Source organism: Gigantopelta aegis, chromosome 5 (assembly GCF_016097555.1).
Source record: "Gigantopelta aegis isolate Gae_Host chromosome 5, Gae_host_genome, whole genome shotgun sequence".
In the NCBI taxonomy this organism is placed as follows: Eukaryota; Metazoa; Mollusca; class Gastropoda; order Neomphalida; family Peltospiridae; genus Gigantopelta; species Gigantopelta aegis.
In genome coordinates this window covers 1,997,002-2,023,578 of record NC_054703.1, presented here as the reverse complement: position 1 = coordinate 2,023,578, position 26,577 = coordinate 1,997,002, and the positions used below count along the sequence as shown (strand labels likewise).

General features: G+C 37.2%; 1 protein-coding gene across 1 annotated transcript in view; it reads left to right on the top strand.

Annotated features, from left to right (window-relative positions):
- The first annotated feature begins 19,126 nt into the window (after positions 1-19,126).
- Positions 19,127-26,577, top strand: part of LOC121373457 (coadhesin-like) — a 25,839-nt gene continuing 18,388 nt past the window's right edge. Inside the window, exons 1-2 of the mRNA XM_041500121.1 lie at positions 19,127-19,189; positions 20,000-20,771. Coding sequence (XP_041356055.1) covers positions 19,127-19,189; positions 20,000-20,771 — 835 coding nt within the window. The remainder of the gene's footprint in view (positions 19,190-19,999; positions 20,772-26,577) is intronic.

Here is a 26,577-nt window from a genome sequence, read left to right as displayed (position 1 = left end):
CAATGACCAAGGAGTATTTTATGGCAGCGAGAGACGTGGGAAACATAAGCCACATAACAAGACTTCCAAAGACCAACTCAACAAGGTCAGGAAACATATAGATTCATTTCCAAGGGTGGATGCACATTACACTCGTCGAGACACCAATAGGCAGTTTTTAGGACCACAACTGAACATCAAGAAAATGTATGATCTGTACAAAGAGAAGTGTGAGTCAGATGGCATTGAACCAGTGTCAGCCTCCCTCTACAGGCAGGTTTTCAATGAAGAATTCAACTTTTCATTCCACGTTCCAAAGAAAGACCAGTGCTCTCTCTGCCAAAGATACAACAGAGAAAAGGATGCTGGAGCAATCAATGAAGATTTAAATCAGGAATACATCACCCACCAATCAAGAAAAATAAAAGCTCGAGAGGCAAAAATAAGAGACAAGGCACTTTCCTGCAAAAATACTTCCATGTTTGTTGGAACCTTTGACTTAGAAGCTGTGCTTGTAACACCATGCTCACTGGTGAGTGAAATCTACTATATGAGAAAACTCAACTGCTACAATTTTACCATTTATGATGTGGCAAGTAAGAGTGGAACATGCTTTCTTTGGTCGGAAGTGGATGCCCAAAAAGGATCATGTGAAATAGCGTCTTGCTTACAAATTCAGTTGAAGGCATTACCCCCCAATATCAGACATGTGATATTCTATTCTGATACCTGTACAGGGCAGAACAGAAACCAGTATGTTGCCGCTGCTCTGTTGCATGCTGTCATATCGATTGATCACATCAACACCATTGACCACAAATTTCTGGAACCTGGCCACACTCAGATGGAATGTGATGCCATGCATTCTAGTATTGAATTTGCCAAGAAGAAGACCAGCATTATGTACCCAGCCAGTGGGACACTGTTATCAGAATGACACTGATACTGATGCTGAATAACAATTACCAGGAAGGACTGTTGCAAATATTTAGAGGATGTATTTTCCATAGTTGTAGTTAGAGTTTTTTTTTTTAGTTATATATGTTAGTGTCCTGAATAATAATTACCAGGAAGGACTGTTGCAAATATTGTGAGGATGTCTTTTACAGTGTTGTAGTTACAGAGGTTCTGGTTAGCTGTTATAGAATCTGATGTTAGTGTCCTGAATAATAATTACCAGGAAGGACTGTTGCAAATATTTAGAGGATGCATTTTCCATTTTTGTAGTTACAGAGGTTTTGTTTTAGCTGTTATAGATGCTAGTGTCCTGAAGAATAATTACCAGGAAGGATTGAATATTTTGGGGATGTATTGTTCGTTGTAGTGACAGTTTTGTGGCATTGACATGGATATTAATGTTCACTGTTGAGGTGATATTTAAACACTTGCTATGCAGGCATCATTATATATCACCCACGTCATTATAGTTCATTGACACAGATAGGTGCGATTGGATATGTGATTGATTGCCCTTAGTGGACCCGTCAGCTTTTATCTTATCCAAACCAGTGCCCAAGATTGGTACATTAAAGATTGTGGTATGTACTATCCTTTCAATGGGGAAGTACATATAAATAATACTTTGTCACTGTTTAGTTGGAGCAGCCTCTGTGGTGGTAGCAAATTTCTTTTTGCATTTTACAGACCAAGTGTCGAAATACCTCACAAAGTTGACATCAGTTAACCATGGTTTAAAAATAGCATGTGCTGCGCTGTCATTGAATATTTCTTTCCTTTCCATGCCAATATCCAACTAGTCATCAAACCTTAACGGCACATATATGTATTGGGGTAGTCAATACTTTATATTGGAGTTGGGGTCGGGTGGAGGACACTACTTTTACACGTGTCATGGGGAGACAGTCGTTATAAAAGTTAGTATGGTGGGGGGAAAAAGAGGTATATTTGAGAAGGCAAGGCCTTCTTGTGCCGAATCCCCGGCTACCAGGCTATGCCAGTGCATATCTGTGCATTTTAAGTTTATCAATCAATCGATTTTTGTTTCAACACAGTTACCTTTAGTAGTATTACTAACATATTTAAAATATACTCAACAAAATTAATTAAAGGCCAGTCGACTTTTGGTAATTATTTACTAATGTCATATTATTCCAGTAAGTTTTAATCACAAATAATTTCTAAATATTGTTTTAGTAATATCTGACCCATGTTACACGCAAAACTCTTGGACACAATGAGTTTTGTGCATTTTTGTAAAACGTACAAAAATGTGCATTCTGCTAGAAATTGTTAAATGTGATTTATAAATATATTTGTCATTTTCTTATCTCTAAAGTGCTGTTTATATCATTAAGTTATAGAACATTTTTTTTAGAACATGTCAAAACGTAGACACTTTACAACGAAAGAAAACGTTTAAGGGAAAATGCCGAATATAACAACTGGCCCTTAATTAATTTTATTTAGTTAAATTAATGTGTATGTCAAGTGATTAAATGTATTAACACATCTTAACTGTTGAGTAGCATTTTTAATTCAGTCAGTATTTCAATACTACAGATATGGTTCAGTTTTTTTTGATAGTTTACATTTCGTGTACTAATTAGTGTAATAAATACATCTGTTATAACTGGGATGATAGCTTATATTTCATGTAATAATTAGTGTAATAAATATGTCTGTTATAACTGGTTTAAAGGCTTCACTTTGTTTGATAAACTGTTTTTCCAAAGTAGTAAAGTGCTTCTGGCAACCTGTTACAATACCAGGGAGCCGGATTCTCCAGCACAGTGTAAGATAAGGTTACTCTGCGCACAGCATGATACTCCTGTGAGGGTTGTGAGGGTCTGCTATCTAGAAATAATCTGTTGTTGTTTACAATTACTTCCTGCCTCCAGCACATGTTCAAAGTATTAACAACACAAACTCAATTAGGTGTTTTAGAGCTGCTGCGAAATTGAAAGTTTACAGTATGCCATGTGGACTCACTGCAAGCTAACATTATTCTTGACTTGAGATTTTTCACAATCTGTCACATGCTGGGCTGTAAGAAGAACTGTTTATAAAATAGCTTGCTCTGACATGCTGGTTGGAGCTGTTTCTGTTCAAATTCCAGAAGAAAGAATAAATTAAATATTTCTTCATCTAATTACATTATGATCTATTATCATTAGCAGACAAAACGTTTAACCGCGTGACTTGTAGGCCCCATGCAAGTGATTGAGTAAAACAGCATCCTTTTTATGGATGTCTGGATAGGCCAGAACGTATCGTGGCAAGGCTGCAAGTTGCGGGTGATTCGGTGTCATAGGTTTGAGTCCCATCAACAGTATGGGACAATTTGTGAGGTCAGACAGGATTTAATTATCCCCTGCGCCAGTGCGTTAATATCTACGTATGTAATAGTCAAACCGGACATACATACAACATATAGATAGTCATACATCAATATATACTAGCCAGTGCCACGTCTGCCCTCTGTGTCATGCACGTAAGCGGGATCGACCGCGTGACTTGTAGGCCCCATGCAAGTGATTGAGTAAAACAGCATCCTTCTTATGGATGTCTGGATACGTCAGAACGTATCGTGGCAAGTCTTCAAGTTGCGGCGATTCGGTGCCACAGGTTACATATTAAATATATTTTCTTGTTTAGAATATCAGTGTCTGTATATTCAACGTCTTTCTGGTCGTCATAATATTTGTTAGAAGCCCAAACTGGATTTTGTCTTCAAATAATTTCGTACGTACGAATTGTTTTTTTTAGGAAATAAAATGAAATTTAAGCTTTTACAAATATTAGAACGATCAGAAACACGTTTAATATACGGCCACTAATATTTTATGCAGACAAATATAGTTGATATGTAATTACACTCTGTTAGTCGATAACATCTTAAAACTTGCAGCAAATTCAGAAATGTCCTTTTAAAAGGTGCGTGGTATGTTGCTAAGAGTAGATTTTGAAAAGGCAATCGACACCCAATTCATCGTCATTCATGCATAAGTCTCTCGATTGTTTGGGAAACATATTATACGTTGGATATCAGGTGTGTGTTTTTAAAAACCGATTAAAAAAAATCTTTTTATTATTTGTTTTTTTATAAAGAATATTAGTTTCGTTTATAATTAATGAAAATATGTTTTCATCCTTTTATGCCGGATTGTAATTAGTGCAGTGGTAAAGCGCTCGCCCCATGGTTTAACAAAGGCCGTGTACTATCCTGTCTGTAGGGTGGTACTTATAAAAATAACTTGTTGCGACAGCGGGTTTCTTCTCTAATTATCTGCGTGATCGCTTACTATAAGTCTGACGATATATAACCGTTAATGCTGAGTGCGTCGTTTGGGCGGCGGATGGATCTGATATAAAGAGCTAGTAGATTCTAATTTTAATTCCCACCTCCTGCTGTGTATGAAGACAGTTCTGCGTGGGTCGTGTGCGAGTCTAGACTGTGTCTCCCCCAGGAAATATACCGAGAAAGAAGAACATTTGCCTGAGCAGTGAGGTTTCGACCCGAGAAGCAACCCCCCCCCCCCCAATGATCCACTACCCCATCTTTTATTTTACTTCTGGGTCGATAAAATCTCAAAAGAAGAACAAAAAATGCCCAAGAATACCCAAATACCGACCGCATGTGTAACCATCTTGTTAGGTTATTCACGCGAATCTTCTGTGATGCAATGTGTAGACATGTTGCTGACTGTGTAATGCGGCTGCGCTGTATTGAGAGAAGTAGCTTGGTGCATAAAAGAAATTAACAAACCAGGATCTACTTGGAGATTGTGGCTGGTGAGGTAAGACCTGTTAACACATCGTTCGCTCATTAGAAGAATTAACAAACCAGGATCTACTTGGAGACTGTGGTTGGTAACATAAGACCTGTTAACACATAGTTAACTCATTAGAGGAATCAACAAATCAGGGTCTACTTGGAGACAGTGGCTGGTGAGGTAAGACCTGTTAACACATCGTTAACTCATTATTGATCAGTAGTTAGTTATTTAATGTTTAATATTTTGAAGAAAAAAATCCGACAAAAAAACAACAACAAAAAACAAACCACAATTAAAAGAACAAGAAGAACAACAACAACAATAAACAACCACCCCCGAAAACCCCCGCACGCCAAAACAAACAAAAGAAAACAAACAATGACACGGACACTCGATGACACACTCACACACACACACGCACGCACACTCGCACGCACACGCTCTCATACAAACGCTCTCTCTCTCTCTCTCTCTCTCTCTCTCTCTCTCTCTCTCTCTCTCTCTCTCTCTCTCTCTCTCTCACACACACACATACACGACACACACACACACACACACACACACACAACGCACACATACACATCTTATTAAAGCTACTGATTCCAAGATAGTGTAACATAATTTCACGTACTACAGCTCATTTTACTATTAAACAGGCTGTCCTGAAACTCATGCCATTACTGAACGTTTTGTTTTTTTGGTTTTGGTTTTAACTTTATTACCCCAGATCACTGGCAATGTCACGGTTTTCAACTAATAGTCTCTTTCTGTTACCGATCATCACTATGTACTAAACACATTTAAAGTTTTTATTGCTAGAATATTTTAGACAGGTCCTACTTTGCCAAGAATGCTATATGTACGAGAATGTTTGTTTTTTAGAATTTAGTCCAACATAGATTTTAAGCCTAATTAGGGGATGTTGAATCCGAAAAAAATTTATATGCTGGTCGTCTGAGAAATTACATTTTATGATTAAAAATTATTAAAATGAACATAGCGGAAAATTGTCTATTATAAAATATCTAAATGGTACCACAATGACCTTTATATGATTTTTATAGTACTAACGTATGATATGTATGTACATTACATTTGTAAAAATCTATGTTGAAATCTGAACATTTAGTTTTATTGTTCAAACTGGTGAAAAACAAGATACCGGAAACAAGATGGCGGCCATTTGTAATACAATTAATAAAACCGACATCCAAGTTTTATGAAGGACACCATTTGCTGCTAAGCATATCACACAACTAAAAGAAGTTCAACATACATGTAGATATGTAACATGATCCAAAATGACCGCCAAATCAGAATTATTTGTACTTGGGGTGGGGGTGGGGTCGTTCAAAACGTGATGCTAGCAGTCATTTAACATATGCATAATTACTGAAAGGATTATGTAACAAAAGCAGTTTTAACACAGATCGGAAGCAAAATCAGATGACTCTGAAATGGTAACAAAAGGGGCAATCGATCAATCATTTGTTGTACTGGCGATGTTTCATGCGTCTTTACACATTTGCAAAATGAACGCCAATTGCTTTAACACAAATGGGAAGATAACTCTGAAAACAGTGAAATGGTAACCAAAGGGAAAATCATTAACAATGGTCTGTACATGATAGCCGAGTACATATGCCCAATGCCACCGCTGAAGGTGATGGAAGATCTACAGTGGGCAAATACATGTAAGCTTGTATCCATACCATAGTATGACAATGACATGAAACACTAAAGTTTGTTTTGTTTAACGACATCACTAGAACATTGATGTATTGATCATGGACAATTAGATGTCAAATATTTGGTAATTTGTGACTCGTAGTCTTAGGAGAAAACCATTAGATTTATCCAACAGTAGCAAGATATCTTTTATAAACACTTTCAAACATACATCACATGCCACGGATTTTGATATGCCAGTCATGGTGCTCTGGATGGGTCGATTAAAAATAATCAGAGCGCTCTACCGACTCAGCTGGAAACAGCCATGCAGGCTCATCTGCAAACATCACATTTTGGACCTTTCAATTCGTTAGATAGAACATTTTATACTTTGTCAACACTGGTTACTGTCAGGACATACACTTTACAAACTTAATTGTACAAAACATTCCCATTTGTCTTCAGTAACCTATTAGAGTCCTGTAACACATTTGGAACAAACACATTGAAAGCTTTTTCTTAGGACAATATCAGGACACATGAGGTAGTATCATCGCTTTGCAGAGCATGCAATGGAAGCAAACACAACAGTCTGATGCTAGGAGGTTTCCAATATTCTGTCAAGTGGAATGGCTTTCCAGTAACTTTCAAATTGTTACATAGATATTTGACGTGAAACAGCAAAACACCCAATAGATCACCCATCTAATATGTACCACACTATTTCGCCCTATGGCTTTGAATATTGAATTGCAGGAAACACTATTCTGGTATCACATTCCACGTGCTTGGTATTTGGTTGTTCAACATTCATCTCATCGTTAGTACTGTGCACTACATCTTCCTCCGTGAACTCCCTCCCATCGATCCAGAACCATTTTTCATTCAAGGCGAATTCCAAAAACCCCCGTTAACATTGCTTTCTGTTCAACCATTTATTTGACATTTGCATCCTTTTCCATAGACGTTTGATTGTCTCTAATTTCTGCATTCACTTCTTTTACATAACCTGTTAATATAATAGAATATAATAGAATAATAATAGAATATAATAATAATAGAATAGAATAGATTAAATGTTTAACGATACCCCAGCGCGAAAAATACATCGGCTGTCGGGTGTCAAAGGTAAAAGCAAAAATAACGAGTCTGTTAACATAGAATTATAGCTATCAAATACAGCATGTTTCCCTTATATTCTCTTCCCGTCAGGTTTTCGACTTGAAGCAACAATAAATATTAACCTGCTGTGTTAGTACGTGTAGCAAGTCATGCTTTACGATCAGTACCAACAATAAATAAATATTAAACTGCTGTGTTAGTACGTGTAGCAAGTCATGCTTTACGATCAGTACCAACAATAAATATTAACCTGCTGTGTTGGTACGTGTAGGAAGTCATGCTTTACGATCAGTACCAACAATAAATAAATATTAAACTGCTGTGTTAGTACGTGTAGCAAGTCATGCTTTACGATCAGTACCAACAATAAATATTAAAGTGCTGTGTTGGTACGTGTAGCAAGTCATGCTTTACGATCAGTACCAACAATAAATAAATATTAAACTGCTGTGTTGGTACGTGTAGCAAGTCATGTTTTACCATCAGTACCAACACTAAATATTAAACTGCTGTGTTGGTACGTGTAGCAAGTCATGCTTTACGATCAGTACCAACAATAAATATTAAAGTGCTGTGTTGGTACGTGTAGCAAGTCATGCTTTACGATCAGTACCAACAATAAATATTAAACTTCTGTGTTGGTACGTGTAGCAAGTCATGCTTTACGATCAGTACCAACAATAAATATTAACCTGCTGTGTTGGTACGTGTAGCAAGTCATGCTTTACGACCAGTACCAACAATAAATATTAACCTGCTGTCTTGGTACGTGTAGCAAGTCATGTCTTACGATCAGTACCAACAATAAATATTAACCTGCTGTGTTGATACGTGTAGCAAGTCAGGCTTTACGATCAGTACAATACTCAACTCCCTGTTGGCTTTGTATGTTGCTAGTGAGTGCAAACTGTTTCATTTTGCTTAAAGGAACACTGAGTTTGTTGTAATTGGTAAAATGTTGCCAACTAACAGATACTTTTAACAACACACATATATATATACAGTCAAACTTCTATCACTCCAACTTCGATCTCTCGAAAACTTCGATCTTTCGATCTGAAGCGACGGTCCCGGCCGAGTTGCTATACAAACTAGTAATAACGACCTTCGAAAACTCAAACTTCGAAAACTCGATAACCTCGATCTCTCGACCTAATTCTTTGGTCCCACCATAAAGATTTAATACAGTATGCACCTCTAAAACTCGACGCGTGTGGATTGATCAAACTGTCGTTGCCGATAGTATTTTAAAGACGAATGCATTGTCAATCATGTCAAACAAGCGAAGCGCGCCTGTCTCGGGTGGTCTTGGCTGTCGAGGATGAGGGTGATAATTACAGAATAATAGATCGCCGACTAAGCGGAACGAAATGATCCTATGTTTGAGAGTCGGTGTTCGTCCGTGGTGGAGAGCCTCGCTACGCAATACTTAATTAAAGACACAGTCTGGTTAACTTCAAAGAGCATTTGTAATAATTATTAGCGCTGTTTGTTTTTGGTCTCAAAGGCGTGAATCGTGTCAAACGTTAGCTTTTCTATTTATGTATCAGTTAATGTTTATCAATTACCAGTCATTTCGTTATGTCAAAGTTCTGCTTTCTTCTCGTCCAAACAATCTTGCGTATGGCCCAAATATACCGTATGTATGTATGTATGTATGTATGTATGTATGTATGTATGTATGTATGTATGTATGTATGTATGTATGTATGTGTGTGTGTGTGTGTGTGTATATCTATCTATCTATCTATCTATCTATCTATCTATCTATATATATCTATCTATATCTGTATCTATATCTATATATATATACATACACACACACACACATATATATATATATATATATATATATATATATATATATATATATATATATATATAAAATATCAATGGCTGTTTATTAATATATATTTGTTCGTACGTTCGAAATTATTTGAAAACAACATCCAGTTTGGACTACGTACAAATATTAAGACGATCAGAAACAGATTAATCATACATACAGTGATATTCTAAACCAAAAATATGTAATTATTGTCTTTAAAAGATTTTACAATGTAGAAAACTCAAATAATCCGTTTAAGGATGGTAAGTGATTTTACTTGATTAAATATTTGGTGGATGTTTCTGCATTTCTGTTAGTCAGCTTTTTTTTCGAAGTCAGTTGCAGAAAAAAATGCTTGAGGTGTTAACTTAAGAGCTCTCATTACTCCAGTGTATTGTTTTCCTGCTATCAGCGACTGCAGGGCCAAATAGATCAGCATCTACCCATATAAAACATATTTAATATAAAAATGAACCTTTCGTGTGATCAATGACAACTTTCTAATAGTTTATTCCCATTCAAAAATACACCGCGTCACATATGCATACGTCACTTGAATATCAAGTAATGGCTGACTGAAATTATCGGCATATCGGTAAAACAATTGAAGGGCGAAAGAAAGCTACACATACTGCACTGCAGACTTCGATTAGGAATAAGTGATCTAAACGGCCACAAATTTACACGCTTCGTTGGAGATAATCCACGTTGTACATGTGGTCATCACGGTGAAGACTCGGAACATTTCCTGTTGTTTTGCCCTCTATATAATAGAGAGCGCCAGTCGTACTTATCCACGTTAAATCATTTAAATTTAAATATCAAGACATTAATATATGGCGATCCCAACTTAACACTACAGGAAAACAGTCTCATCTGCAAAGCAATTCACAATTTCATTGCTGAAAGCAAACGTTTTGACTAATAAAACCGTTCACCTTCTTCTTTATTCTTCTTGTCTCTCTGCTCTAATCTATATACAAACATTTATACTTTGATAGGTTAAATATACAATAATTTTGAATCCATGTCTTATACTTTCTATGTAGACCAGTTAATATTTCAATTGTATAATGTAGGGAAAGGTCTTTATATAGGCTATGTCTGTTGACCAATCCCATATGTTAATATAAACAGAAATACTCATTGTTTAATTCAAAACAATTGAAAAATATACACCTGCGCCAAAGTTAAGCACCACTCATTTGTTTCAGACATGAACACACCAAGTCGTACTACGAGAATACCAATACTATTTTACATTTTTAAATGTATATCGATTACAATAGATACCACTGACACAAACGAAACACTTGGGATGATGCCATGGAAATACTGAATGATTTTATCACCATTTGAACAAGTGACATGGAAATAAGCATTTGCCAAACAATTTATAACTAATGTTCCATAGCTGATACAAACGACGTGATGGTCGGTAACGTCATTTGTAAATGTCAGCCAACACCTCAACACGGTTTGTGTCTATCAGTGATCAATATCAGGTATATCCGACATGTGCCTAGATGACGGACTGAACACGTCTTCTCATGCTGGACACCAATATATGCTCTGGTGGTGTCGTTAAACAGACTAAAGTAACGGTGTTGTGCTGCCCTAAGGCTACACACTGTTACGAGTCCAATAATAAAAACTAACTTTATATCCAAAGTAATAAAAAATATGGCTGGTATCTTTAAAAAGGCGCCCATTGGGCTATTTCTCGCCCCAGTCAATGCAGAACCTCTGATATACCAAAGACCGTGGTATGTGCTAAACCTGTCTGTGGGATGGTGAATATAAAAGATCCCTTGGAACTAATGGAAATATATAGCGGGTTTCATCTCGAAAACTATATGTCAAAAATTACCAAATGTTTGACATCCAATAGCCGATGATTAACAAATCAATGTGCTCCAGTGTAACAAACAAACAAACAACAACAGAACACGTTTAACTATAAAAAGGCATTCATTTAAACCTTTTACAAGCTAATTTGTACTTAATGTTGCTTAGTATGCTAACCAGTGTATCAAATTATGTGCTTTTATGGATCGCTACACCTACGAGAGTGACAGTCCTCCTAAGACGAACACCTGAAAATGGATCATGGAAGCAATCACAACGATATTAATATGGGAATACGGTGTGTGTGTGTGTGTGTGTGTGTGTGTGTGTGTGTGTGTGTGTGCGTGTGTGTGTGTGGAGGGGGTGGGTGGGTTGTTAATTCTGAATAAAACATATTATTGGTAGTAAATCTTATGGCAGCGATGAATTTTACTTGTAGTATGCAGGAAATTACATTTCAGGGCGTCTAGTTTTCACAACTTTACCCCGAACCCCCTAAGAACTTTACTTTGTGTCCTCGATCTCAGTCCCTCCCCCAATGTCTACTTGCTTCTGCCGTGCCTGTGCAGCCCATCCCCCTACATGAAAGTAATACAATGGAAATCCTAAAGATACGGACTCTGCCTCCAGTCTATATTTAATGTATCCATATTTCAGTCACTGAATTACTTATAACAGGTTACTGTATTCCCGACACAGACGAATACACCCATTTCTTTCAGAACCTTGCTGCTTTTTCTTCACCAGTTGCCCAGAGCGGTGGAGCAGCTAATACACCTGTAACTTGAGACGACTTGTGTCACGGTGACAGACACAAACACGGGAGTTGTTACCGCAAACACTGATGAATTAGTTCCTTGTAGTAGTGGCAGCTTTGTGAATCCTGTAGCCCGAATTGGCTTAGTCAAAAAAGGAGGTGTGTTATTGGTTGTTAGTGGTTAGTGAGACAGATGGGTTATTGTTTAGTGAGATATATGGGTTATTGGTTATTGTTAGTGGTTAGCGAGAGACATGGGTTATTAGGTGTTAGTGGTTAGTGAGGCAGATGGGTTATTGTTTAGTGAGATATATGGGTTATTGGTTATTGTTAGTGGTTAGTGACAGACATGGGTTATTAGGTTTTAGTGGTTAGTGAGAGAGATGGGTTATTAGTTGTTAGTGACAGACATGGGTTATTGCTTACTGGTTACTGAGATATATAGGTTATTGGTTATTGTTAGTGGTTAGTGAGGAAAGAAAGAAAGAAAGAAAGAAATGTTTTAGTTAACGACGCACTCAACACATTTTATTTACGGTTATATGGCGTCAGACATATGGTTAAGGACCACACATATTTTGAGGAAACCCGCTGTCACCACTACATGGGCTACTCTTTCCGATTAGTAGCAAGGGATCTTTTATTTGCGCCTCCCACAGGCAGGATAGCACACACCATGGCCTTTGTTGAACCAGTTATGGATCACTAGTCGGTGCAAGTGATTTACACCTACTCATTGAGCCTTGCGGAGCACTCACTCAGGGTTTGGAGTCGGTATTTGGAATTAAAAATCCCATGCCTCGACTGGGATCCGAACCCAATACCTACCAGCCTATAGACCGATTGCCTAATCACTCTCCAACGTATTCAGTGCCAATACTCTGGGAATAATAAATATTTATTTAAGAAAGACCCTCAGAAACCAACCAAACAAATAGCAGCAAAACCCCAAACTCCTCTCCCCCCCCCCCCCCCGAAAAAGAAAAAGAAAAGAAAAGAACATATTTTTGTAAGAACTAAAAACTGACAAATCCCCGTATGTATGCCCCCCCCCCCCCCCCCCCCCCCCCCCCCCCCCCCATTAGCCACCACCCTCCAGCCATTTCGTTCCGACATCACGTAATGTATGTGACGTTGCTTTAATAATTATAGTAAAGTACATTTTAAAATTAGCTTAGTGGGATATATTTATTTTTATACACAGAATTCGTTTAGTGAAAAACTCCAAACCTGTTTGTTAAACCTGTCGGGAGTGGCTCATATAATATTATTAGCATTATTACACAGTCGTTTCTCAGGCGGTCATTGTTGCGGCACCACATACATAACTGTGTATAATACAGGCTTTTCAAAAACATTTCTAAGGGTGGACCCACAACATATTTTGGAGAGGCGTACAATGGCAAACGGGCACATTGACTAACTCCTTGAAAAGGGCACTTGAACATAAACAAAATTGTTAAAAAGGAGCAACTACAATAGTCCACCAGCAAATTACAAAGCAAACTGGCAAATTACAAAGCAAAAGGAGGAAAACGCCTCAAAATGTGCGTATGTATGTTTGTATAGTTTATTTTGACGTTCAGTATATCTATCTGTCTATCTATCTATCTATCTATCTATCTATCTACATATCTATCTATCTATCTATTTTTATATCTATCCATATAATTTTATATGCACCATCCCACGGCCTTTTATATACCATTCGTAGCGCACTGGCTGGAACGAGAAATAGCCCAATGGCCCACCGATGGGGATCGATCGTAAACCGAACGCGCATCAAGCGAGCGCTTTACCACTAGACCAATAAAACTTGGTTTATAGCTACAACTCTAGATGCTCATCTTAAATTTTGGTTTTAAATGTTACATTTAATTTTAAATTTAAATACTTTTGCATTTAGTTCATTAAATGTTTGGGTTAATATAATTTCTTTTTACAATTGGGTTAATATAATTTCTTTTTACAATAACAACAAATTAAATTCCTTGAAAAAACATTTTGCTCAATTTAAATTTTAAAACTTGTTTTATATATATATATATATATATATATATATATATATATATATATATATATATATATATATATTAATTAATTAATTAATCGAGCTCACATATAATCTTCGTATAATTAACTGTAAAATATATATTTTAAGACACTTGTGCTTTTAACTATTTCAATCTATCTATCTAATGTATATATATATATATATATATATATATATATATATATATATAATATATATATATACTCTGTCAAAAAAGAAACGCATAGGTGATAGGGAAAGAAGAAAAGTGTTTGATTTTACAATTTTTTATTTTTGTTAATGCACATATGCACCCTAAAACAAATTTAACACACGTTGTGGCACGTTGTGCGACAATTGCAGGAAATCGGCGTGAAATGGTCAGATTTTGGCGAATGCACATGAAACTCGGGGAAATCATTGGGATAGTGATGGGTATTTAAAGCTGCAATTGCAATGATACCTCATTTCCATTTCGACGTAGACGAGTTACAAGATGCCAAGACTAAGCCTGCCGAATCGAACTATTGCAATAGGCCACCTCCAGGTATCTCACCACTATTGATTATACATTGGTGACAGTACAAATATAAAGCCAAGCACTGACTAAATTATTAACAGTAGGTGCTATATACTACCTGACATGAAGAGAACAGCCTCTGTGACAGGATTTAAGTAAATAAAATTGATACTTCGCCACCTGCAATTTTAATTATCCACTCTCCTAAGCACATGGGCTAATGGAGGGGAGGCTACTCTCGTTAAATATATGTACCACAGGCATAGCAAACAATGGTCTTGCTTGTAGCTAAGCAGATATGCATCTGTCAGTTTGATATGCCAAAATCAAGAGGCAATGTTACCCTTCCAATATTCCATAATCATACTGTCAAGTCTGTTCAGACACCAACATAATAAAATAAAGAAAAGAGGTACTCTTTTTCATGGAACTAAATAGCGGTGTGATCCCTCCAGTTAGGTCAATCGCAGTCAGCAGTCGCACACCACATGAACGTCCATCAGAGCACCATTTCACGTCTCTGGGACAGGTACCAGCAGTTTCAATCAGCTGAAGACCGGCTCAGAAGTGGAAGACCTCGCGTAACAACTGCAGCACAAGATCGCTACATCAGGGTTCTGCACTTGCGTCACCGAACTGCCACAGCAACGAACACTGCTGGACGCATACCTGGTTTGAGACGGGTGTCTGCACAAACCATTCGGCACCGACTTCGAGAAGCTGATTTACGGGCTAGGAGACCATATGTTGGTCCCGTCCTGCGACGTCAACATGGACATTTACGTTGTCGCTGGTGCACGAATGTACAGGGGTAGAACTTGTGGAAACTAGCTGCGAGTATGGTTCAGCGACGAGTCACGTTTCTTTCTACAGCGACGTGATGGACGACAACGTGTTTATAGACGCCGCAATGAACGTCTTACCAACGGCTGCGTCGCCCAAGTTGACATATTCGGTGGAGGAAGTGTCATGATGTGGGGAGCCATCTGATACACCGGCAGAAATGAACTTATGTTTGTACAAGGCAACCTAGCAGCTGTACGCTACCGGGATGAAATTCTTCTCTGTCACATGCTTCCCATTTTGGATCGCCAGAGAGAACTCTTTCAGCAGGACAATGCCAGGCCGCATACGGCACGTGTAACAATGGATTTCCTACAGAATGAGAACATTAATGTGCTGCCATGGCCATCAAGATAGCCAGATCTCAACCCCATTGAACATCTATGGGACGAACTGGACAAATGTGTACGCCAGCGTGATCCGGAGCCTCAGACGCTTCTGCAACTGTCACATGCACTGCAGGAAGAATGGGCTAGGATTTCACGTGCCCGGATTCAGAGACTCATTCAGTCTATGCCAAGGAGATGTCGCGCAGTGATTGCTGCTGCTGGTGGCCACACAAGGTACTGATTTCAGCGCCTTCGTGCGACGCTGTTTGGTGACGAAAACGCATCCACTGCCACCAGTCCATAGCAAGAACATTGTCACATACTTATGTCAAATTTGACTGTGATATGGTCATAAATAACGAAATTATGCCACTTTGTATTAAACAGATAATTCCATGAATATTTCGCCTATGCGTTTCTTTTTTGACAGAGTATATATATATATATATATATATATATATATATATATTGAAATAGTTAATATAATGTCTTTTTAAAGCACAAGTGTCTATTAAAATATATATTTTACATTTAATTATATGAAGATTATGTGTGAGCTCGATTAATTAATTAATTTATTTATTTATTGATTTTTAGGTAGGAACAACATCAACTTTCAAAACAAAGCAACCAACCAAAAAAAAAAACCCAAAAAACCCAAAACAAACCCGAACTAAATAAAAAATAACAACATGATTAAAACCAGCCATCCTCTAGAGTTGCGCCTATTCCTACGGATATAGAAAGATACATTTTCTGTTTTCATTCCTGAGGTAGGTAATTATCCTACATCAGCTAGTCATGGTTGCTTGGGAAAATGACAAACTGTGAAATTTAATGTTTTATTTTCTATTCCAGGATTAGGATCTCTACGGGAACATGGGGAGGACGGCTACTGTCTGCCTGGCTCTGATAGTCTTCGTGGCGGCAACGCAATGGACGCACGTGCAAGGCCAAGGTTGGTTTATATAGATAGCGAAACCGTCCTCGGTGGTGTCGTGGTTAGGCCGTCGGACATAAGGCTGGTAGGTACACGGCTCGCAGCCTGGTACCCGCTCGCAACCAGAGCGAGTTTTAACGACTCAATTGGTAGATGTAAGACCACTACACCCTCTTCTCTCTCACTAACCACTAACAATTAACAACTAACCCACTGTCCTGTGCCCAGAACAGCGTGCTTGAACCTGAATTGGATAGAGGGTTTATGGTTGGTGAGTAAGAAGACGGTGTAGTGGCCTTACTTCTACCCACTGATTTATTAAACTCGCTCTAGATAGGTGCCAGTACTGGGAGGCGAACCCAAAACCTACAGGCCTTATGTCAAATTGATTAACACTATTAATCAAACTGACCATCTATTGCATTTGGTTTAGAAACATATTTATTCGTCCGTCTATGATGGTTCGTATTATGGTATGGCGTTGTCCATACGTCCGTCTGTTAACGTTTTCTTGTCCAGACCATATATTGCATACAGACGCACACAGGATCATCAAACCACACATGTAGGAACAACTTGGGATGACGGATGGCGGATGGTGCTGTGTCGCGTACTATTACTAAAGTACTGTCGGAAATAGAATAAAAATGATTTTTGTCGATTTTAAACAGACATATTAAACAGACAAGTAGATATTTTATAAATATATATTTAATGATAGTCTACCTAATTTAGCATTTACTTGTTTGGGCTTTCATTGATGTACAAGGTGGTGTTTACTCTTGAAATTAAAATAAGGATGTCAGTAAATAGGTGATTTGTGCACTTTATTGGAACAGACTATAAAAAAAATTGGTCAACATGTGTCAATTTCATTGCTGTTACAATATGTAAGGGACTGTTTCTGATGACAGTTTACCCCCCTATCCCTCTCCAAAACAAAATGTTTGTAGACATTATAAGTAACTTTTGAGCAAAACTGTCAAGAATAATTTGTGATCTATTTTACCGGTATTAAAGGTGCTATCTCAAAGTTACATAATGACAGCCATTGCAATGTTTTTATTAAATTTTGCTTTAACATTTAAAAACTACACCTTTAACTATATGCCCATGAATGATTATAGGAAATAATTTTATCTACTCGTAGAAAATAAATTTTTATTGGAGAATGTTTCTCACAAACAGATGCTCACATATAACTGCTAATATAGCACCTTTAAGTGGTTGCAAGATTGTGTTAATTTATAATGTGCTTATATTGAATTTATATTCACTAAAATGCTGGTCATAATTAATAATTTATGCTGCAATTCAAAATAATCAGTTAACTTGCAGTTTTAAATTAAAAGTTTGTTTACGGGTAAATGAAATTGACACATATCATAAATATTTGTTATAGTCTGTTCCAATAAAGGTCACAAATTTCCTGTTTACTGACATCTTTATTTTAATTTCAAGAGTAAACACCACTTTGTACATCAATGAGAGCCCAAACAAGTAAATGCTAAATTAGGTAGCGTATCATTAAATAGGTATTTACAAAATATTTACATGTCAGCTTAATATGAAAGAAATAGTTGATAAAAATCATTTTTATTCTATTTCCGACACTACTTTAGGTCATTGTGATCTACTTTTCACGGTCCACTGCACATAACGGCAAATACTTTAGTAAAATAGCCTTGTCCAGCTAATTTCTTGGCGGTTCTATATTGTTAACATTACATACATAATAAACTGCCTGAGACATTGTGTGTGTGTGTGTGTGTGTGTGTGTGTGTGTGTGTGTGTGTGTGTGTGTATGTGCGTGTGTGTGTTAGCATAAATTGAATGCTATCTTTCACTTTGTTAGTACAAATATTGTATCTTCTTTTTTTGTAGCTTGGGGTCATGGACATCATTCGCAGAATCGATAGCATATTCAGTCACCCGTGGATGACAAATTAACATTAAAGTAGTACATATTAGCATAAATTCAATGCTATCTTTCACTTTGTTAGTACAAATAGTGTCATGTCATGTCATAGGGTTTTACGTGCACATTCAGAACAAGCTGTTGTAGCGCACGCCTGTCCTGTTAGTACAAATATTTTATCCTCTTTTTTTTCTTCTTTTTTTGTAGCTTGGGGTGTATGGACACCATTCACTGAATTGATACCATGTTCAGTCACCTGTGGACCCACTGGAGTTAAAACAATGCGACGAAGTCGAACATGCTTTAATGATAATGCCGCTCATGATGCGTGTGGTGCTCTGTCGCCCCAGTTTGAAAGAAGAACTGAACTGTGTTCAGGGCCCACTTGTCCAAAATGGGGATCGTGGTCACCGTACAATTACAGTGCTTGCTCTGCTACGTGCGGTACAGGCATAACTCAAACTGGTGCAAGGTCGAGAGTCTGTTTGAACGACATCCCATCTAATCTAGGTTGTGGGGCACTGTCTCCTCAGCAACAGCAGACGATGCGACCGTGCAGCAAACCACTGTGTCCCAGTTGGGGTCTGTGGTCTGGCTTCCAGTATGGCAGATGCACTAAAACGTGTGGAACCGGCGCAACGCAAACTGGAATACGAACAAGAACCTGTTTGAATGACGTCCCATCTCGGCGTGGTTGTGGTGAATTATCTCCTCAGTCGTCGCAGCAGACACGGGACTGTATTCTGAATCCTTGTCCTCAGTGGGGCCCGTGGTCTGGCTACACGGCATACACTGCCTGTTCTGTGACGTGTGGGTCGAATGGGATCTGGAGAACGCGCAGCACCAGAATATGTAATAATGACATACACGGAGGAGGAGGATGTGGTGCTCCATCACCTCAAGAATTAACCAGAACAGAAGCATGTATCTCATCCAGAACATGTCCTTTCTGGGGATCCTGGTCGGGTTTCACCAACACCCAGTGTTCAGCAACCTGTGGATCCGGTTTTACCAGGAGTGGCACACGAACAAGAATATGTCTGAATAACATCGAGTCTGGACTTGGTTGTGGCGGCCCTTCACCCCAAACAGACAGGCAAACATATGAGTGTGCCCTGCCAGCCTGCCCATTTTGGAGTGACTGGACACCTTACAAAGCGATCTCAACATGCTCAGTGACATGTGGATCGAATGGCATTTGGAGAATACAGAGAACTAGAATATGCAATAATGACGTGGCCTCGCGTATGGGATGTGGCAATCTTTCGCCAGATCAGGACATAAAAACTGAAACGTGTTCTGCAAACAGACAATGTCCATCCTGGACAGAATGGTCACCATATTCGTACACAGCATGTTCAGCTACGTGTGGTGTTGGCATATCTCGAACTGGCACCAGAACGAGAACATGTACAAATGATATCAAGTCGGGATTTGGTTGTGGAGCTAAATCCCCAGAAGAACAAAAACAAATAGAAAAATGTTCAGTACCGCTATGTCCTCAGATGGAGTCCATGGACTCAATACACACCAACTGGACCATGCTCTGTAACGTGTGGACTAGGTGGGACACGGAGCACACAAAGATCGAGGCAGTGTATCAATGACATACAGTCTGGAAGAGGGTGTGGCGACCTATCACCTCAAATAGAAAGTAAAACTGAATCATGCACGTCTTCTAACACATGTCCATACTGGGGTGCCTGGTCTGGCTATAAATATGGCAGATGCTCTGCAACATGTGGTACAGGGGTGACGAGGACTGGAATAAGAACACGAATATGTCAGAATGACAACCAGCAAGGCAATGGTTGTGGTGCCACATCTCCGCAACAGGATGTACAGCCACAGGTTTGCCAGTTACCTTTATGTCCGAACTGGGGTCTATGGTCTCCATATTCGCCATCAAGTGCCTGTTCAGTGACATGTGGATCAGGTGGTATTTGGACTGTACAGAGAAGACGAGTCTGTAATAATGAGATACGTCTAGGTACTGGATGTGGCTCCAAGTCGCCAGCAGTAGAGTTAAAAACTGAATTGTGTTCTGTATCAAGACAGTGCCCAGCATGGAGTTTGTGGACAGCCTATACTTTTGGTGCATGTTCAGCTACATGTGGTAGTGGTGTTACTAGAATTGGAACAAGAACAAGAACGTGTCTGAATGATATACCATCTCGCCTAGCCTGTGGCGCTAAATCTCCCCAGGAACAGAAAGATGTTCAGCAATGCCAATATAAGCCATGCCCGTGTATGTATGTAGGTTTAGAACGTAGATAGTTTATATGTTGTGTTTTGTTTTGTTATATTTATTATCCCGGCGTAATGTATTAATGCCAGGAATGGGGTCCTGAGTTAGTACCATACAGTTATTGTTCACATACATAATTATATAAATCAACAAACATACATAGTTAAAATGTATGTGAGGTGTAGTGGATCCAGTAGTGAGACCATCAGAGAAACGTCTATAGGAGGCAGCTATTGCACAGTCTGTATAGCTATATATATGATTCGTCACAAGTATTTTTTATTATGGAAATTATCAACCGAGTCTACGTTAATTGGTATTTGTCAGGCTCTGCCAAGACAAATACTGATTAACTGGACGAGTAGTTAGGGTTAGAATTTTAGAATTAAACACGAGTAGCGAATTATATTTATCCTATAATACTTCTAAAATAACATTTTAATTCAATTTTTAGTATATCACAGTACTAAAGTCGCCGCCATCGATAATATGACGTCATCACGATTAGCATAAGTTAGTATGACGCCACTCATTTTAACTAAATCTTTGAAAACGTTACGCTCAAGTACACGGGTCTTGTTGGCTTGTAAGCAAATGATCCATCCACAGCAACAGATTAGAGATCTTGCAAATCTGCATACCATTATTAACCGGGTTAATACACTAAAAGTATGACATAAGTTTATGACACGGATATCATGGGTAAGTTATAGGATAAATAGAAGTTTGTATTAGTGATATATATAAGTTTGTATGAGCGAAACAAAATTATGTATTTTAATTTTAGTTGATGGTGGCTGGTCTGCGTGGACGTTCCAACGTGAAGACCCGTGCAGTGTCACTTGTGGTGTGGGAACTCGGAGAAGATATCAAATACGAAGGTGCGACAACCCAGTTCCTAAAAACGACGGATTAGACTGTGTGGGAAGTGATGAACCAATAAAGCAGGATTTTACAGAACTTTGTAAACTTTGATACAAAAATCTCATGTCTGCAGGTAAGGTATATTTTTGTTGTATAAGTTGTTTTAGACTTTGACAGTAAAATCATCACGTTATTTAAGTCGTGTATGTTCTTAGGACAATGTAAATTGTAAATGTTCAAAGTTGTAGACTTTGATAGTAAAATCATGACCTGACGTCACTATTTAAAGAGCCCTGTCTGTACCATCTTAGTACAATTTTCATAATATGTTGTTCAATGTTAAACTTTAAAGTACAAAAACTTCATCATATCGTGGGATTAAGGTAAATGTGTCAATGTTATACACTTATAGACAATCACACACTTTGTAAATCTGTTCAATATTGTAAATGTGTCAAACTTTACACTTTAATAGTACAAATCACACATACACATCTTTAAGTTTTGTCTACACTTAGGAGTAATATGTAATATGCTTCGTGGGATGTTCGTAAATGTTCTATGTTGTACACTTTAATAGTAAAATCACACATTTTAAATCCCTTTTAGGTCTTTGTCTGCTTAGGTACAATATTGTAAATGTTCGTAATGTTGTAAACTTTGATAGTAAAATCATCACTTACATCATCTTTAAGTTTTGTATGCTTAGGACAATATTGTAAATGGATAATATCAATGGTTGTATAACTTTAATAGTACAAAATCACTTATACTAATTTTGGGATAATATCGTAAATGTTCAAAGTTATACACTTTTAGGATAATATCGTAAATGTTCAAAGTTGTACACTTTAATAGTACAACCATCACACTTATAGCTCTAATCTTCGTGGGATAATATCGTAAATGGGTCTATGTTATACACTTTAATAGTACAACCATCACACTTATAGCTCTAATCTTCGTGGGATAATATCGTAAATGGGTCTATGTTATACACTTTAATAGTACAACCATCACACTTATAGCTCTAATCTTCGTGGGATAATATCGTAAATGGGTCTATGTTATACACTTTAATAGTACAACCATCACACTTATAGCTCTAATCTTCGTGGGATAATATCGTAAATGGGTCTATGTTATACACTTTAATAGTACAACCATCACACTTATAGCTCTAATCTTCGTGGGATAATATCGTAAATGGGTCTATGTTATACACTTTAATAGTACAACCATCACACTTATAGCTCTAATCTTCGTGGGATAATATCGTAAATGGGTCTATGTTATACACTTTAATAGTACAACCATCACACTTATAGCTCTAATCTTCGTGGGATAATATCGTAAATGGGTCTATGTTATACACTTTAATAGTACAACCATCACACTTATAGCTCTAATCTTCGTGGGATAATATCGTAAATGGGTCTATGTTATACACTTTAATAGTACAACCATCACACTTATAGCTCTAATCTTCGTGGGATAATATCGTAAATGGGTCTATGTTATACACTTTAATAGTACAACCATCACACTTATAGCTCTAATCTTCGTGGGATAATATCGTAAATGGGTCTATGTTATACACTTTAATAGTACAACCATCACACTTATAGCTCTAATCTTCGTGGGATAATATCGTAAATGGGTCTATGTTATACACTTTAATAGTACAACCATCACACTTATAGCTCTAATCTTCGTGGGATAATATCGTAAATGGGTCTATGTTATACACTTTAATAGTACAACCATCACACTTATAGCTCTAATCTTCGTGGGATAATATCGTAAATGGGTCTATGTTATACACTTTAATAGTACAACCATCACACTTATAGCTCTAATCTTCGTGGGATAATATCGTAAATGGGTCTATGTTAATAGTACAATACACACACTTATAGCTCTACCATCACTTCTTATAGCTCTAATCTTCGTGGGATAATATCGTAAATGGGTCTATGTTATACACTTTAATAGTACAACCATCACACTTATAGCTCTAATCTTCGTGGGATAATATCGTAAATGGGTCTATGTTATACACTTTAATAGTACAACCATCACACTTATAGCTCTAATCTTCGTGGGATAATATCGTAAATGGGTCTATGTTATACACTTTAATAGTACAACCATCACACTTATAGCTCTAATCTTCGTGGGATAATATCGTAAATGGGTCTATGTTATACACTTTAATAGTACAACCATCACACTTATAGCTCTAATCTTCGTGGGATAATATCGTAAATGGGTCTATGTTATACACTTTAATAGTACAACCATCACACTTATAGCTCTAATCTTCGTGGGATAATATCGTAAATGGGTCTATGTTATACACTTTAATAGTACAACCATCACACTTATAGCTCTAATCTTCGTGGGATAATATCGTAAATGGGTCTATGTTATACACTTTAATAGTACAACCATCACACTTATAGCTCTAATCTTCGTGGGATAATATCGTAAATGGGTCTATGTTATACACTTTAATAGTACAACCATCACACTTATAGCTCTAATCTTCGTGGGATAATATCGTAAATGGGTCTATGTTATACACTTTAATAGTACAACCATCACACTTATAGCTCTAATCTTCGTGGGATAATATCGTAAATGGGTCTATGTTATACACTTTAATAGTACAACCATCACACTTATAGCTCTAATCTTCGTGGGATAATATCGTAAATGGGTCTATGTTATACACTTTAATAGTACAACCATCACACTTATAGCTCTAATCTTCGTGGGATAATATCGTAAATGGGTCTATGTTATACACTTTAATAGTACAACCATCACACTTATAGCTCTAATCTTCGTGGGATAATATCGTAAATGGGTCTATGTTATACACTTTAATAGTACAACCATCACACTTATAGCTCTAATCTTCGTGGGATAATATCGTAAATGGGTCTATGTTATACACTTTAATAGTACAACCATCACACTTATAGCTCTAATCTTCGTGGGATAATATCGTAAATGGGTCTATGTTATACACTTTAATAGTACAACCATCACACTTATAGCTCTAATCTTCGTGGGATAATATCGTAAATGGGTCTATGTTATACACTTTAATAGTACAACCATCACACTTATAGCTCTAATCTTCGTGGGATAATATCGTAAATGGGTCTATGTTATACACTTTAATAGTACAACCATCACACTTATAGCTCTAATCTTCGTGGGATAATATCGTAAATGGGTCTATGTTATACACTTTAATAGTACAACCATCACACTTATAGCTCTAATCTTCGTGGGATAATATCGTAAATGGGTCTATGTTATACACTTTAATAGTACAACCATCACACTTATAGCTCTAATCTTCGTGGGATAATATCGTAAATGGGTCTATGTTATACACTTTAATAGTACAACCATCACACTTATAGCTCTAATCTTCGTGGGATAATATCGTAAATGGGTCTATGTTATACACTTTAATAGTACAACCATCACACTTATAGCTCTAATCTTCGTGGGATAATATCGTAAATGGGTCTATGTTATACACTTTAATAGTACAACCATCACACTTATAGCTCTAATCTTCGTGGGATAATATCGTAAATGGGTCTATGTTATACACTTTAATAGTACAACCATCACACTTATAGCTCTAATCTTCGTGGGATAATATCGTAAATGGGTCTATGTTATACACTTTAATAGTACAACCATCACACTTATAGCTCTAATCTTCGTGGGATAATATCGTAAATGGGTCTATGTTATACACTTTAATAGTACAACCATCACACTTATAGCTCTAATCTTCGTGGGATAATATCGTAAATGGGTCTATGTTATACACTTTAATAGTACAACCATCACACTTATAGCTCTAATCTTCGTGGGATAATATCGTAAATGGGTCTATGTTATACACTTTAATAGTACAACCATCACACTTATAGCTCTAATCTTCGTGGGATAATATCGTAAATGGGTCTATGTTATACACTTTAATAGTACAACCATCACACTTATAGCTCTAATCTTCGTGGGATAATATCGTAAATGGGTCTATGTTATACACTTTAATAGTACAACCATCACACTTATAGCTCTAATCTTCGTGGGATAATATCGTAAATGGGTCTATGTTATACACTTTAATAGTACAACCATCACACTTATAGCTCTAATCTTCGTGGGATAATATCGTAAATGGGTCTATGTTATACACTTTAATAGTACAACCATCACACTTATAGCTCTAATCTTCGTGGGATAATATCGTAAATGGGTCTATGTTATACACTTTAATAGTACAACCATCACACTTATAGCTCTAATCTTCGTGGGATAATATCGTAAATGGGTCTATGTTATACACTTTAATAGTACAACCATCACACTTATAGCTCTAATCTTCGTGGGATAATATCGTAAATGGGTCTATGTTATACACTTTAATAGTACAACCATCACACTTATAGCTCTAATCTTCGTGGGATAATATCGTAAATGGGTCTATGTTATACACTTTAATAGTACAACCATCACACTTATAGCTCTAATCTTCGTGGGATAATATCGTAAATGGGTCTATGTTATACACTTTAATAGTACAACCATCACACTTATAGCTCTAATCTTCGTGGGATAATATCGTAAATGGGTCTATGTTATACACTTTAATAGTACAACCATCACACTTATAGCTCTAATCTTCGTGGGATAATATCGTAAATGGGTCTATGTTATACACTTTAATAGTACAACCATCACACTTATAGCTCTAATCTTCGTGGGATAATATCGTAAATGGGTCTATGTTATACACTTTAATAGTACAACCATCACACTTATAGCTCTAATCTTCGTGGGATAATATCGTAAATGGGTCTATGTTATACACTTTAATAGTACAACCACTTAATAGTACAAC